The sequence below is a fragment of the Carcharodon carcharias genome, chromosome 8, assembly GCF_017639515.1.
Source record: "Carcharodon carcharias isolate sCarCar2 chromosome 8, sCarCar2.pri, whole genome shotgun sequence".
In the NCBI taxonomy this organism is placed as follows: Eukaryota; Metazoa; Chordata; class Chondrichthyes; order Lamniformes; family Lamnidae; genus Carcharodon; species Carcharodon carcharias.
This window is the reverse complement of record NC_054474.1, coordinates 150,237,110-150,250,352: the sequence shown is the minus strand read 5'-3', so window position 1 is coordinate 150,250,352 and position 13,243 is coordinate 150,237,110. Positions and strand designations below refer to the sequence as shown.

At 40.0% G+C, this 13,243-nt stretch overlaps 1 protein-coding gene across 2 annotated transcripts in view; it reads left to right on the top strand.

Annotated features, from left to right (window-relative positions):
- The window catches only part of LOC121280996 (serine/threonine-protein kinase N2-like), a 41,438-nt gene extending 29,162 nt beyond the window's left edge, over positions 1-12,276 (top strand). For both annotated transcript variants that reach the window (XM_041193524.1, XM_041193523.1), the window contains exons 16-22: positions 3,641-3,817; positions 5,473-5,535; positions 6,908-6,984; positions 8,522-8,664; positions 9,690-9,797; positions 9,917-9,997; positions 10,131-12,276. In XM_041193524.1, coding sequence (XP_041049458.1) covers positions 3,641-3,817; positions 5,473-5,535; positions 6,908-6,984; positions 8,522-8,664; positions 9,690-9,797; positions 9,917-9,997; positions 10,131-10,331 — 850 coding nt within the window. In that variant the 3' untranslated portion in view covers positions 10,332-12,276. The remainder of the gene's footprint in view (positions 1-3,640; positions 3,818-5,472; positions 5,536-6,907; positions 6,985-8,521; positions 8,665-9,689; positions 9,798-9,916; positions 9,998-10,130) is intronic.
- The last annotated feature ends 967 nt before the right edge of the window (positions 12,277-13,243 follow it).

Genomic DNA, 13,243 nt, shown 5'->3' with positions numbered 1-13,243 from the left:
CTTTGTCAGCTCAAGCCTGGATATTGTCCAGGTCTTGCTGCATTTGGACGTGGACTGCTTCAGTATCTGAGGAGTAGCGAATGGTGTTGAACATTGTGCAATCATCAGTGAACATTTGCACTTCTGACCTTGAGGAAGGAAGGTCATTGATGAAGCAGCTGGTGATGGTTGGGCCTTGGACACTACCCTGAGGAACTCCTGCAGTGATGTCCTGGAAGTGAGATGACTGACCTCCAACAACCACAACCATCTTCCTTTGTGCTAGCTATGACTCCAACCAATGGAGAGTTTTCCCCCTGATTCACATTGACTCCAGTTTTTCTAGGGCTCCTTGATGCCACACTCGGTCAAATGCTGCCTTGATGTCAGGGGCAGTCACTCTCAGCTCACCTCTTGAGTTCAGCTCCTTTGTCCATGTTTGAACCAAGGCTGCTCTGAATGCAATTATGTCCTTTCCTAAAAGACTACCAAAACTGCACACAGTAGTCTAGATGTAGTCTCACCAATGCCCTGTACAACTGTAGCAAAGCATCCCTACTTTTATAATCCATTCCCCTTGCAATAAATGACAACATTCCCTTTGCCTTCCTAATCACTTGCTGTACGTGCAGAGTAACATTTTGTGATTCATGTACCAGGACATCAGATCCCTCTGTATATCAAAGTTCTGCAGTATATCTCCATTTAGCTAATATGCTGCTTTTCTATTCTTCCTGCCAAGATGGAAATGGAATTCACATTTTCCCACAGACCATAAGACGTAGAAGCAGAAGTAGGCCATTTGGCCTGTTGGGTCTGCTCCACCATTCAATGAGATCATGGCTGATCTGATAATCCTCAACTCCACTTTCCTGCCTTTTTCCCATAACCCTTGATTCCCTTACTGATTAAAAATCTGTCTATCTCCGCCTTGAATATACCTAACGACCCAGCTTCTACAGCCCTCTGCGGTAAAGAATTCCACAGATTCACTACCCTCAAAGAAATTCCTCCTCATTTCTGTTTTAAATGAGCGACCCCTTACTCTGAGATTATGCCCTCTGGACCTAGACTCTCCCACAAAGGGAAACAGCCCCTCAGCATCTACCCTGTCAAGCCCCCTAAGAAACTTTTATGTTTCAATAAGGTCACCTCTCGTTCTTCTAAACTCCAGTGAGTACAGACCCAACCTACTCAACCTCTCCTCATAAGAAATCCCTTCATACCCTGAATTAACCTAGTGAACCTACTCTGGACTGCCTCCAATGGCAGTATATCTTTCCATAGATAAGGGGACCAAAACTCTTCACAGTATTCTAGATGTGGTCTAACTAATGTCTTGTATAGCTTTAGCAAGACTTTTCTATTTTTATACTCCATTCTCTTTGAAATAAAGGCCAACATTCCATTTGCCTTCCCTATTACCTGTTGAACTTTGTTAGCTTTTTAGGATTCATGCACAAGACTCCCAAATCCCTCTGCTGCAGCCTTTCTCCATTTAAATAATATTCAGGTTCTTTATTCTTCCTGCCAAAGTATATAACCTCACATTTTCTCACATTATATCTCACCTGCCACCTTTTTGCCCACTCACCTAACCTATATATATATCTCTTTGCAGACCTCATATGTCCTCTTTACAACATGCTTTCCTACCTATCTTGAAAAATTTAGCAACTATACATTCGGACTCTTCATCCAAATTATTAATGTAGATTGTAAAAAGTTGAGGCTCCAGCACTAATCCTTGTGGCACTCCACTAGTTTCATCTTGGTAACCTGAAAATGACCCATTTATGCCTACTCTTGTTTTCTGTTAGATAGCCAATCCTCTATCCATGCTAACATGTTACCCCTGCACCATAAGTTCTTACTTGAAGTAGTAATCTTTGATGTGGCACCTTGTCAAATGCCTTCTGGAAATCTAAGTACACCCCATTCATAGGTTTCCCTTTATCCACCTTGCTAGTTACTTCTTCAAGAACTCTAATAAATTAGTCAAACACAAATTCCCTTTCACAAAACCATATTGATTCTGCCTGATTGCATTGAGATATTCAAAGTGCCCAGCTATAACTTCCTTAATAGATTCCAGCACTTTCTCTATGACAGATGTTAAGCTAACTGGCCTGTAGTTTTCTGCCTTGCTCCTTTTTGAATAGAGGAGTTCCATTCACTATTTTCCAACCTGATGGGACCTTTCCAGAATCTAGGGAATTATGGAAAATTAAAACCAATGCACTTACTATCTCAGCAGCCACTTCGTTTAAGACCCAATATTGTTGCAGTGCATCTTGTAGATGGTGTACACTGCTGCCACTATGACCCGTGGTAGAGGTGGTGGATGGGGTGCTGATCAAATGGACTGCTTTGTGCTGCATGGTGTGGAGCTTCTTGAGTGTTGTTGGAGCTGCACTCATTCAGGCAAATGAGTATTCCATCATACCCCTGACTTGTGCCTTTCAGAATGTGCACAAGTGTGAAGAGTGAGGAGATGAATTACTTGCTGCAGAATTCCCAGCCTCTGGTCTGGACTTGTCACCTCAATATTGATATGGCTGGTCCAGTTAAGTTTCTGTTCGACGATGACCTTCCAGGATGTTGATGGTAGATTCTTCAATGGTAATGCTGTTGAACATCAAGGGGAGATGGTTAGATTCTCTCTCGTTGGATATGGCCATTGCTTGACACTTGTGTGAAGGTGTGAATATTACTTGTAACTTATCAGTCCAAGCCTGAATGTTGTCCAGGTCTTGCTGCGTATGGACAGGGACTGCTTCAATATCTGAGGAACTGTGAATGATACTGAACACTGCAATCTTTCCTACTTTCGACCTTTTGTTTGAGGGAAGATCATTGAAGCAGCTGAGGATTGTTAGGCCTGTGACTCTACTCTGAGGAACTCCTGCAGCAGTGTCCTGGGGTCGAGATGATTGGCCTCAAACAACTACAACCATTTTCCTTTGTGACATGTTTGACTCCAACCAGTGGAGAATTTTCCCCTGTTTCCATTGACTTCAATTTTGCTAGCACTCCTTGATGCCACTCTCGGACAAGTGCTGCCTTGGTGTCAAGACAGTCTCACCTCACATCTGGTATGGACTTTTGTCCCTATTTCAACCAAGACTTTGAAGTATGGAACTGAGTGGCCTGGCATAATCCAAACTGAACATCAGTGAGCAGGTTTTTGCTGAGTAAATGTCACTCTATAGCACTGTCAGTGACATCTTCCATCACTTTTTGGACTGAGAGTAGATTGTGGCAGTAATTGGCTCGATTGCATTTGTCCTGCTTTTTGTGGATAGGATATATCTGGGCAATTTTCCACATTGTTGGTAGATGCAGGTGTTGTAGCAGTACTGGCACAGCTACAAAGGGGGTGAATAAGAATCATGTGAAGAAAACACAAGTTGCAAACTATGTGGAAAGGGGTGAAAAGTGCTTTAACCTTAAAGGTGAAAATTTATAGTATATTATGTAAACAAATATCCTCTGGATGTTCATAAAGTGACCCCTTCATGATAACAGTTTATTATTTCTTGATTAGATTAATTGTTAATTGCTATTTGCTTTGCTGAAATGTGAACCTACATAAATGAAGGGCACTGGACACAACTCAACCCTACTGTATTTTAAGTTTGTCACTGTCTTCTACTTTTAGCTTAATGTGTGAGAAGCGAATCTTTGAAACAGCAAGCTCTGCACAGCATCCTTTCCTTGTGAATCTCTTTGCGTGCTTTCAAACCACAAATCATGTTTGCTTTGTGATGGAGTATGCACCTGGAGGAGACCTAATGATGCACATTCGTTCCAATGTCTTCTCTGAATCCCAAACTCGGTAAGTGGTCCGAGAATTTGGACCTGCTCCTATTTATTGTTTTGTGATGTGGATATTACGAGGCAAGCCATTCATTCGCGGATGGAAAAGGGGTACTGTAGAGCAGTGGTTATGTTACTGGACTTGTAAACCAGAGGCTTGGGCAAATAATCCAGAGAACAGTAGTTCAAATGGGCAGTTTGTATTTGAATTCAGTTTTATTTAAAAATCTTAAAAGCTGATCAATAGAAGTGATCGTGAAGCTGTCATATTGTTGTTAAGACTCTTTTTCAGGGAAGGAAACTGCCTTCTTTACCTGATCTGACCTATATAACTTCAGTCCTACTCCAATGGCATTGATTATTAACTGCCTGCCGAAATGGCCTCCCAAAATACTCAGAACAATGAGGGTGGACAACAAATATAAACCACATCATATCTTGGGTGAATAGTAATTTTAAAAATCGTCAGTTCCAAGGGAGAATAAAACAAGTGACATTAACACAGGTACACAAGGAAAGATGAGAAAAAGCAATGAGGCTTATCCACTAATGTTATAATAGTGTAATCTTGTGCACCTCCCTTCCCAATCACTGGTATTTCTAACTCTAGAGAATAATGTTGAGCAAGATTGGCAAGCTACAGAAGTTAGCAGTGACTCCTTATCTAATGCACACCTTGATACACAGCAATATCTGCTTCTGTCAAGAATGTGCCGAGGCACTTTTTAATGGACTGTTGCACAATCATACTTGTTATAGCTGCCAGTAGTTCTAAAAAATGACAGTTTTCTGATGGGAGCGCTATTTTCTGGTATCTAACTCTTGCTTTTAAGCATGTCTTCCAGTTCTCTTTCGGCCATCTTGATTTATTTTATCTAAATCTACTATATCCAATAATTTTAAAAACCTCTCTGACCTAATGGTTAGTAATCAGGTGATAAGCTTGTCAGCGGTAGCCAGAGTTAGCAAAAATATTGTTGCCCTACAGAGTGAAGAGAATAAACTTCGTGCAAACAATGGGTTGAAATGATTTAACTACTGAGAGACCAAGTACAATTGAGTTATGCCTCACACACTAATGTGTTACATTCCCTCCCTAAGCACTGTTTGTTGTAATAAACATTATATGAACTGTAGTGGTTCAAGGTGGCAGCTCACCACCACCTTTCTTGAGGGCAACTGGGGATGGACAATAAATGCTGGCCTTGCTAGTGATGCTCACATCCCAAGAATGAATTACAAAAAACACATTCAGTGGATTTGTATTTGAAATAATGAAGGGAAATTACGTTAGTGAATGATGATTGCTCTAGTGGGAGAACTTAGAACAAGGGAGCGTTAAATTCAAACTAAAGTGTTCAGATAAAGCTTCTGAAAATTTGGAAATACATCTCTCAAGGTATTGGATGTAGAATAAATTAAAATGTTTAAGAGGGATATAGATAATCACTTGGAAGTAAGGAATATTCAGGGATATGGAAATAGGGTGGGGAACTGGAATTAAACTTTCAAAGTGGCAAAAAGTATTTTATAGATTGACTTTACTCAGGTTATTCACAGAAAAGTCATTGTCTTAATTGTGATAAGGGTAATGAGTTCGGTAAGAATCTGTATTTATTATTGTAATCAAATTGTCTTCAAGTTAGTGAATGATATTTTGTTGTATCTCTCCAGGTTTTATGCAGCCTGTGTTATTCTTGGATTGCAATTTCTACATGAGAAAAATATAGTTTACAGGTAACCGCTGGCTTAAATACATTGGTCTTGTTAACTCTTCACTAGCTCAATTATTTTTTAAAAAGGCTGTACATAAGGGTTATCTTTTACTGCTTCATTAGAATATTAGACTCTTATTCTATAGGATTATATATCCACAGGTCCCTGAAGGTGGCAGGACAGGTGGATAAGGTGGTAAAGAAAGCATATGGAATGCTTTCCTCTATTGGATGAGGTATCAAATATAAAAACAGGGATGTCATAATGGAACTGTATAAAATGCTGGTTAGGCCACAGCTGGAATTTTGTGTACAGTTCTGGTCACCACATTACAGGAAGGACAGAATTGCTCTGGAGAGTAGAGGAGATTTACAAAAATGTTGCCAGAGCTTGAAAATTGCAGCTATGAGGAAAGATTGGATAGGCTGGGGTTGTTTTCCTTGGAGCTGAGGAAGTTGAGGGTTGACCTGACCGAGGTGTACAAGATTGAGTGGCCTACATAGGCTAGACAGGGATGCTCTGTTTCCCTTAGCTGAGAGGTCAATTACCAGGGTGCACAGATTTAAGGTGATTAGTAGAGGGATTAGAGGGGACATGGGGAAAGATTTCTTTACCCAGAGGGCAGAGACTGTTTGGAATTCACTGCCTGGTTTGGTGGTGGAGGAAGATACCCTCAATTAATTTAAAAGGTACCTGGATCTGCACCTAAAGTGCTGTAACCTGCAAGGCTACAGACTGGTTGCTGGAAGGTGGGATTAGAATAGGCTTTTGTTTTTCATCTGGCACAGACATGATGGGCTGAATGGCCTCTTTTTCTGTGCTGTAACTTTTCTATGGTTCTATGGAAGTTCACATCCTTGCCTTGGCTGCTTTGGAAGCTTACTTACAATCATTGAGTGATTCTTCGCAATTCTCATCCCAGTCACTAGATGGAGATTTCTTTGCTGGGCTGGAACTGTGTCTTGAATAAGAAAAGGAGGGAAGAGACTCAGTTCCATGAGTCAGTTTCACAGAGATTTATTGATCTTGGATGTGGGAAGCCCTATCAACCAACTCATTTTATTCTTCTGGCTGAAGTTGAGTGAGATTGAGGGAAACTGCTATTGAAAAGAGAGAAATTTTGAGGAATTGCAGATTTGAATCTGCGTCCTACTTTTACTGCCCATTGTAGTGTGCCTATATTAAGTATAATCGGTATTTATTACAGAGGAAATCACTTATGTTGCCATTTTCAATGATTGCACAACACCACACAGCTGGAAACATTTTCTGAGGAAGGGATTAAAAGACGTGCCAAGAATGTATGTGATTTATGTAACTGATTTCTTTCAATTCTACCTACAGTAAATATGACTGTAGATCTGTAACTGATTTTTGCCTCCATCTCTCGCAGGGATCTGAAATTAGACAACTTGTTGATGGATGCTGAGGGTTATATTAAAATTGGTGACTTTGGTCTCTGCAAAGAAGGTAAACTTCCTTGTTTCCCTTGAAGTAAGCAAACAATGTTATATCATGGGTTGTTTGATTTAGAGTTCTAATGAAAGATGCATACCTGAAACATTATTTTCTCATTACAGATACTGACCTGTTGTAGATTTCCAGCATTTTCTGTTTCTCCTCTGATTGCCTAGTGGGTAGAGGAACTACCCAGTGTAGTACTAAACTACACTAACTGGGAATGTTCCCAGTTCAATTCTCAATTAGTTGATTGCTACCAAGCTGGCAGTGGGGTATAAATACACCAGCATCTGAAAGCTGGGCTAGTGAAATCAGTCAATGGCCCTATTTCTGTCTGGTGACTCCTGGTGGGTTGATATCTGTGTGTCAATGTTGGATAAGAGAATTGGGCTTAACTGAGATGTTGGTTTTGTTGAATAGTCAGGCACCACTCAGCTGTCCAGGCTCTAAAATGAGGAACGAGTGTGTGAGAGTGAGGTACCAAAGGGTTGCAGGATCATACCCCCAGCCAGAGTCAGAATATTTTGAGAAAGAAAGAAATTTGAAGATATTTTGAGGAAGATAACGAGTATTGCTGAAAACTGACATTGTGGAAGCTTTTGTCTTGCGCTCATCAGGACTATCACAAGAATACCAATGTCATAGGAATCAACAACTTTAACCTGTATGAGAAGACACTGCTGATTGGTTGGCAACACCACTACCAATCAGCACTCCTTTCATATAGTATAAAGTTGTTGCTTTTCCTGACACTGGTATCCTTGCGATTTATCCTGGTGACTGCAAGACGAAAAGCTTCGACAAAATGTCTTTTTTCAGCAATACTCAAGTTCTGTGCTACCAAACTACTAAAGGTAACAAGTATCAGCTAATCTTAGAAAGAATGCACTTGGTTAAGAAGATGTAATAGTTACAGGAGGGATCAAGAAAGTCAAACTTATAAGGATAGAAAAAGATTAAGTCGATTTGGATTCTGACCAAAGACTGACTTTGAATGGCTTTTCCCTGTTCTTAGTTAAACCTCAAGTGGAGCTCTTTACCAGAGGAGGGTTCTCTGGAGCTGAAAGTATGACCTGTGCCAGATGCTCAGCAGGTAGCAACTGTGGTTCATGTTGTATTGTTCATGAAACAGCAAGATCAAACCAAAGAGTGGCTCCAGCAAAAACTGCTGTCCTTTTAATAATACTTCATTGCGGCAGCTCAACACTGCCTGCTGTATACTTTTCTTTTGGTGACTGGTGAAAGCGGGGTCTCCGAGTCATTAGGGCCTCTTGAAGCTTGCTTGGTTTGTCTTTAAGGGTCAGAATTTCAGAATTTGTTTTTCCTTACTTGTAAGTTTAGTTTTGCTTTTCCTGGGAGATCCCTGCATTCCAAATCCTGACTACTACATTGCATAGTTTTTCCACATGCTACCTCTGGCTCTTTTGCCAGTCATGTTAATGATGTGTTGCAGCCCAAAATATATACATATACTGAGCTGTTGCCTTGTATACATGTGAGTTACAAGTTCCCTTTAATACATTTAATTGAAATGTGTGTGTTGCAGGAATGGGTTTTGGTGATCACACAAACACGTTTTGTGGAACCCCTGAGTTCTTGGCTCCGGAGGTGCTGACTGAGACCTCGTACACACGAGCGATTGACTGGTGGGGTCTAGGTGTCCTTATTTTTGAAATGCTGGTGGGAGAGGTGAGATCTTTGCTTCTTAGAGCAGTGTGCTATGCAGGTTAATGCCTATGATGGCCTCTTTTCCTATGGCAGGTTTTTGATTTCAACAATGGGGAGTGCTGAGTAAAGCATTGACACTGTAGGGAAGGTGGCAGTAAGTCGAGAGTGTTAATCTAGTGCCTTTCTCGCACACCTACAGTTTGCTTGCGAAATGGAGGGATGAGAGAAAATTTCCTGTGTTTCCCTGGGAATATAAATTAATTCCAGACAATATAATAATGTTAGATGTGGTAGCATAATGATTGTTACTGGACTAGTAATCCAGAGACTTGAACTAATAATGCAGAGACAAAAGTTCAAATTCCACCACAGTAGCTGGGGAATTTAAATTTAGTGAAATTAAATAAATTTGGAATTTAAAAGTTTGTATCAGAAGCGGTCGTAAATGAAACTACTCTACTGGATTGTTGTAAAAACCCATCTGCTTTACTAATATCCATTAGGGAAGAAAACCTGCTGCCCTTGCATGATCCAGCTGATAAGTAACTCCAGACCTACAGCACTGCAGTTGACTCCAGACTGCCCTCTGAAATTGCCTAGCAAACTATTAATTTCTATGAAAAACAGCTCTGATAGACTGCACTGGTTCAAGAAGATGGCTTGCCATCCTCTTTGCAAGGACAATTGTACAGTAAACACTGACCTCGCCAGTGATGCCCACATCCCATGAATATTTTTTAAAATTGCTTCATAAAAACATTAACATTGAGAAGGAAGGTTGATGATCTGCTCCAGCTCTCTATTGCGATTCTTGAGCCACCTACAATAAAGTTGACTTGCTCTCAATTTTAAAATGAATTATTTTGATTCCCTTTGGCACATTTGTGAATGAAACTCATCAGCAATTAAACATACAGTAACGAAAATGGAAGAATTAAAAAGTTTATATTTCAGTTGCGTTAATTAGTTTACACCATTGAGCTTTGTCCATCCACTTTATTTCAATATAATATGGAAAGTAATTGTGTGTGATGGGTTACTTGCAGTGCCCTTTTCCGGGAGATGATGATGACGAAATATTTGATAGTATTGTCAATGATGAAGTGCGCTACCCACGATTCCTTTCAACAGAGGCTATTTCAGCCGTAAGAAAGGTAAGTCTGCCACGATTACAACTCTATCTGTGTACAGCCTATCAGAAGAGGAGTTGGTTAACAGAAACATAAGTAAACAAGGAGTTTCATGTCACATATTTATCCCCCTTATTGTTCAGCTTCTGAGAAAGAATCCAGAATGTCGGCTGGGAGCTGGTGATCAGGATGCAGAAGAGGTGAAAAAGGAGATGTTTTTCCAAGTGAGTAAGAAGTACATGTACCATTGATGTATGTTGAGTGTAATTTGATGCCTTTATTTGTGTAGTTTTCATTTTTTATTTAAAATTTTCCACCTAAAACCTAGACATTCTCATCTGTAACTTTGTTTCACAGGAAGTGGACTGGGAAGCCCTGTTAGCTCGAAGAGCAAAGCCACCATTTGTCCCAAAAATAAGCAGCCCATCTGATGTCCAGAACTTTGATGAAGAGTTCACATCCCAGAGACCAATCCTTTCACCATTTTGTGACTTCCAGCCACTAACTGCACAGGAACAAGCAATGTTTGAAGGGTTTGACTATGTGGCTGATCTTTAACAAGGTGGCTGACATGTAGGGCTCAAATGTCACAACTTGAGAACGCTGAATGCTTGCTGTAGCGCAAATTGAAGCTCTTGTAGCCACAATGTTTGAAACGTTTGCTGCTCACTCCCATGGTAACTTGAATGTTGACATTTAATTTCCAAGGTGACCAGAACACTGGACCTCAGAGTTTCATTCTGTGAATGCATTTTATTTCCTTTTCTAGAATCATAATCATTACAAGGAATTGGTGCAATTATTCATCAGTTTGGTAATGAACTATACACCATAGCATTAGGAAGATGTGGTCCCATGGCCACAGGTGCACATGTATTGGGATGAATGAACTAAATCATAATGATAAATTCCAAGACCAGGGGTTGTTAGGTCAGAGATTTTTATTCAGATGTACACTGTTGGTGTCTGAATAAGCAAGTCCATCACTGGCCTCCTGCTCTAAAGGAATTCCCATTGTGAGTGGGAAGTTCCTGCTTCAAGCATTTTTCCACAGTTTTGACCTCGGTTTGGGACATGATTGTGGTAATAAATTGTACAGAACACCCCCCACCCCCACCCGGCCACCAACATCACTGCCTCATCCAACCATTCATTTCCTAAAGCTGACATCATCGATCGCTGTTCTGCAATTAGGGATGCGGAGCAAGACTGGCCCCATCAATTTTCTCCTGTCTCCATGTACAGTGCTATGTAGTGGGGACCATATTACCAATGATTGCAGAAAAATTTGGATGTGAATTGGGAAAATTAAATCTTTTTTTTAACCTTGTAACCGCAGTAAAATTTCATATGCTCAATTATAAAATTTACTGTTTTGTCCAGGTGGAGATTAAATAGTTATAAGGGATTTGTTCACTTCTTCCATCCCCTGCCTGCAAACTGGGAAGTATAGTTTTCTACCTTTTCTTTTATTCTATTTGTTTCACTTTGAATATATTCAAGTAGTCTTTTAACTTGCTTTGTGATGGTAATTTTGTTTTGTTTATTTTCCTTGCACAAAACAAGAAAGCAGGTTGGAGAGCTGCACCCAGAGTTCTTTGGATGCTGTAAGGACAGTTCTGTGTGTGCATGTGGTTCACTCTGACTTTTTCCTTTTCTGCTCCACCTGTGGGGAATATGCCTAGCCCATCTCCACAGCAACATTGTTGATTCCAGGAATTGCATCTGATCATCATTCAAACACTAATTTGCTACCTTTATATGCCTTCTAATTCCTGCTGAGCCTGTTAGATTTGTGGGGGATACAAGTCCTTTTTAAACTTATTGCACTTAACGTTAAATGCCTACTCAAATATCCTCGTTTGTATCTTGCTTTTATTTAGTTCATAAATATGTTTAAATAACTCATCAAAAATTGATATAAGAGGCCAGTAGAAGCACTGATATTAGATGACCAGAGATGAATATGTTACAGTAATGAAGGATAGGATCTCGAGCCTCCCCTGTATTCATGTTTTCTGATCTTGATCACCTGTGAGTGGAAGGCTCGGTACTTTCCAGGGAAGCAAAAAAACTGGATCAGATTCACTATGGGTTGCTGTTAAATATTCCCACTGGCAAAGACGTGGGAGCAGGCCGTTGCTCCCATCTTCTAGCCATAGGCGACATGCAGTCCAAAGGATGGGGTAAGTGGAACTACTTGATTCCTCATAAGAATTAAAAACATGTCATTCTGAAAACCAGAAGTACTTGCTTTATTATGAAGGAAAAAATCTAGCTATTTACTTAAACATTATGCTTATATGAATATATATTTAAGATTAATTTTATATGAAAAACACTATGGAGATTGACAGGAACTTGGTTCATGTTAAAAACAACATTGTTCATATTGTAACTTATGGCTTGTATTTTATGATAAATTCACTCCAGTAAATTAAAGAGAATTAACCATGCATTCCTGAGTTACTATTACATTCATTAGCTTGCAAAGAGCAATTACCTGTAGCTACATTGGTTCTTAACAGAAAAACCAAGGGCAAAATGAGGAAAAAATACTCTGAAAAATTTCTTTTTGACCCCTCATGTAATTGAAACCAGGCCAGGTGTTATCCATAAAGACAGTTTTATATAATGCGATCTCAACACCCTTCAATCATCAGTCCAGCTCCCCTTTGAAGGCAGATAGTTAACACCCACCACATTAGCCAGGAACATGTTTCAGAGGCTCACAACTTACTGGGAAAAGAACCACCCAACATCTTGTTTATTCATACTCTATACAGTTTAAACTTCCGTCTCTACATCTTCCCCATTTTGTTAAACTGAAATAATCTCAATAGGCATGCCATCCAGCTCTTTATTTTATATTTACCTATAGCTACTATCAACTGCCAGCAGCAGGAAAGATAATCCAGGATCTTGACCTAGTGACAGTGAAGAAATGGCGATGTGAAGCATGATGTTTGCACTGTGGGCTCCCAGTTATCATCCTCCTTGACATGTCACCTTTGACACCACTGACCTCTCTACCTTCTTGTGAATGTCTCCACCGCAGTCTCTCAAGCATTGCACACCCCTGGTTCCACTCTTGCCTGAATTACTGCAAGTGCTAGAGTGCTGCCAATAGCTTCTCTTTTCGCGTGTACTTTTTCAGTGCATCCCAATGGTCCATCCTTAGCTCATCCCAATGGTCCATCCTTAGCTCCTCTCTCTCCTTTCTATGCTATCCCTTGCAGATGTTATCCAGACTCTGTTCCTACATAGATTGGCTCAAAAAGCATTTCCTCAAACTTACTTGTTAATATCAGTGTGAGCTCTACTAGTTACTGACCACAAAGCTGTATTTGTGAATAAAATAAAAAGCAAATGACTTTAAAACAAACCACAAAGATTTTAATTTTTTTAATCAATATTTTCCCAGAACATAAAATTTAGGACACCTCAAAGCTACAGTAAAGCTTCCAGTT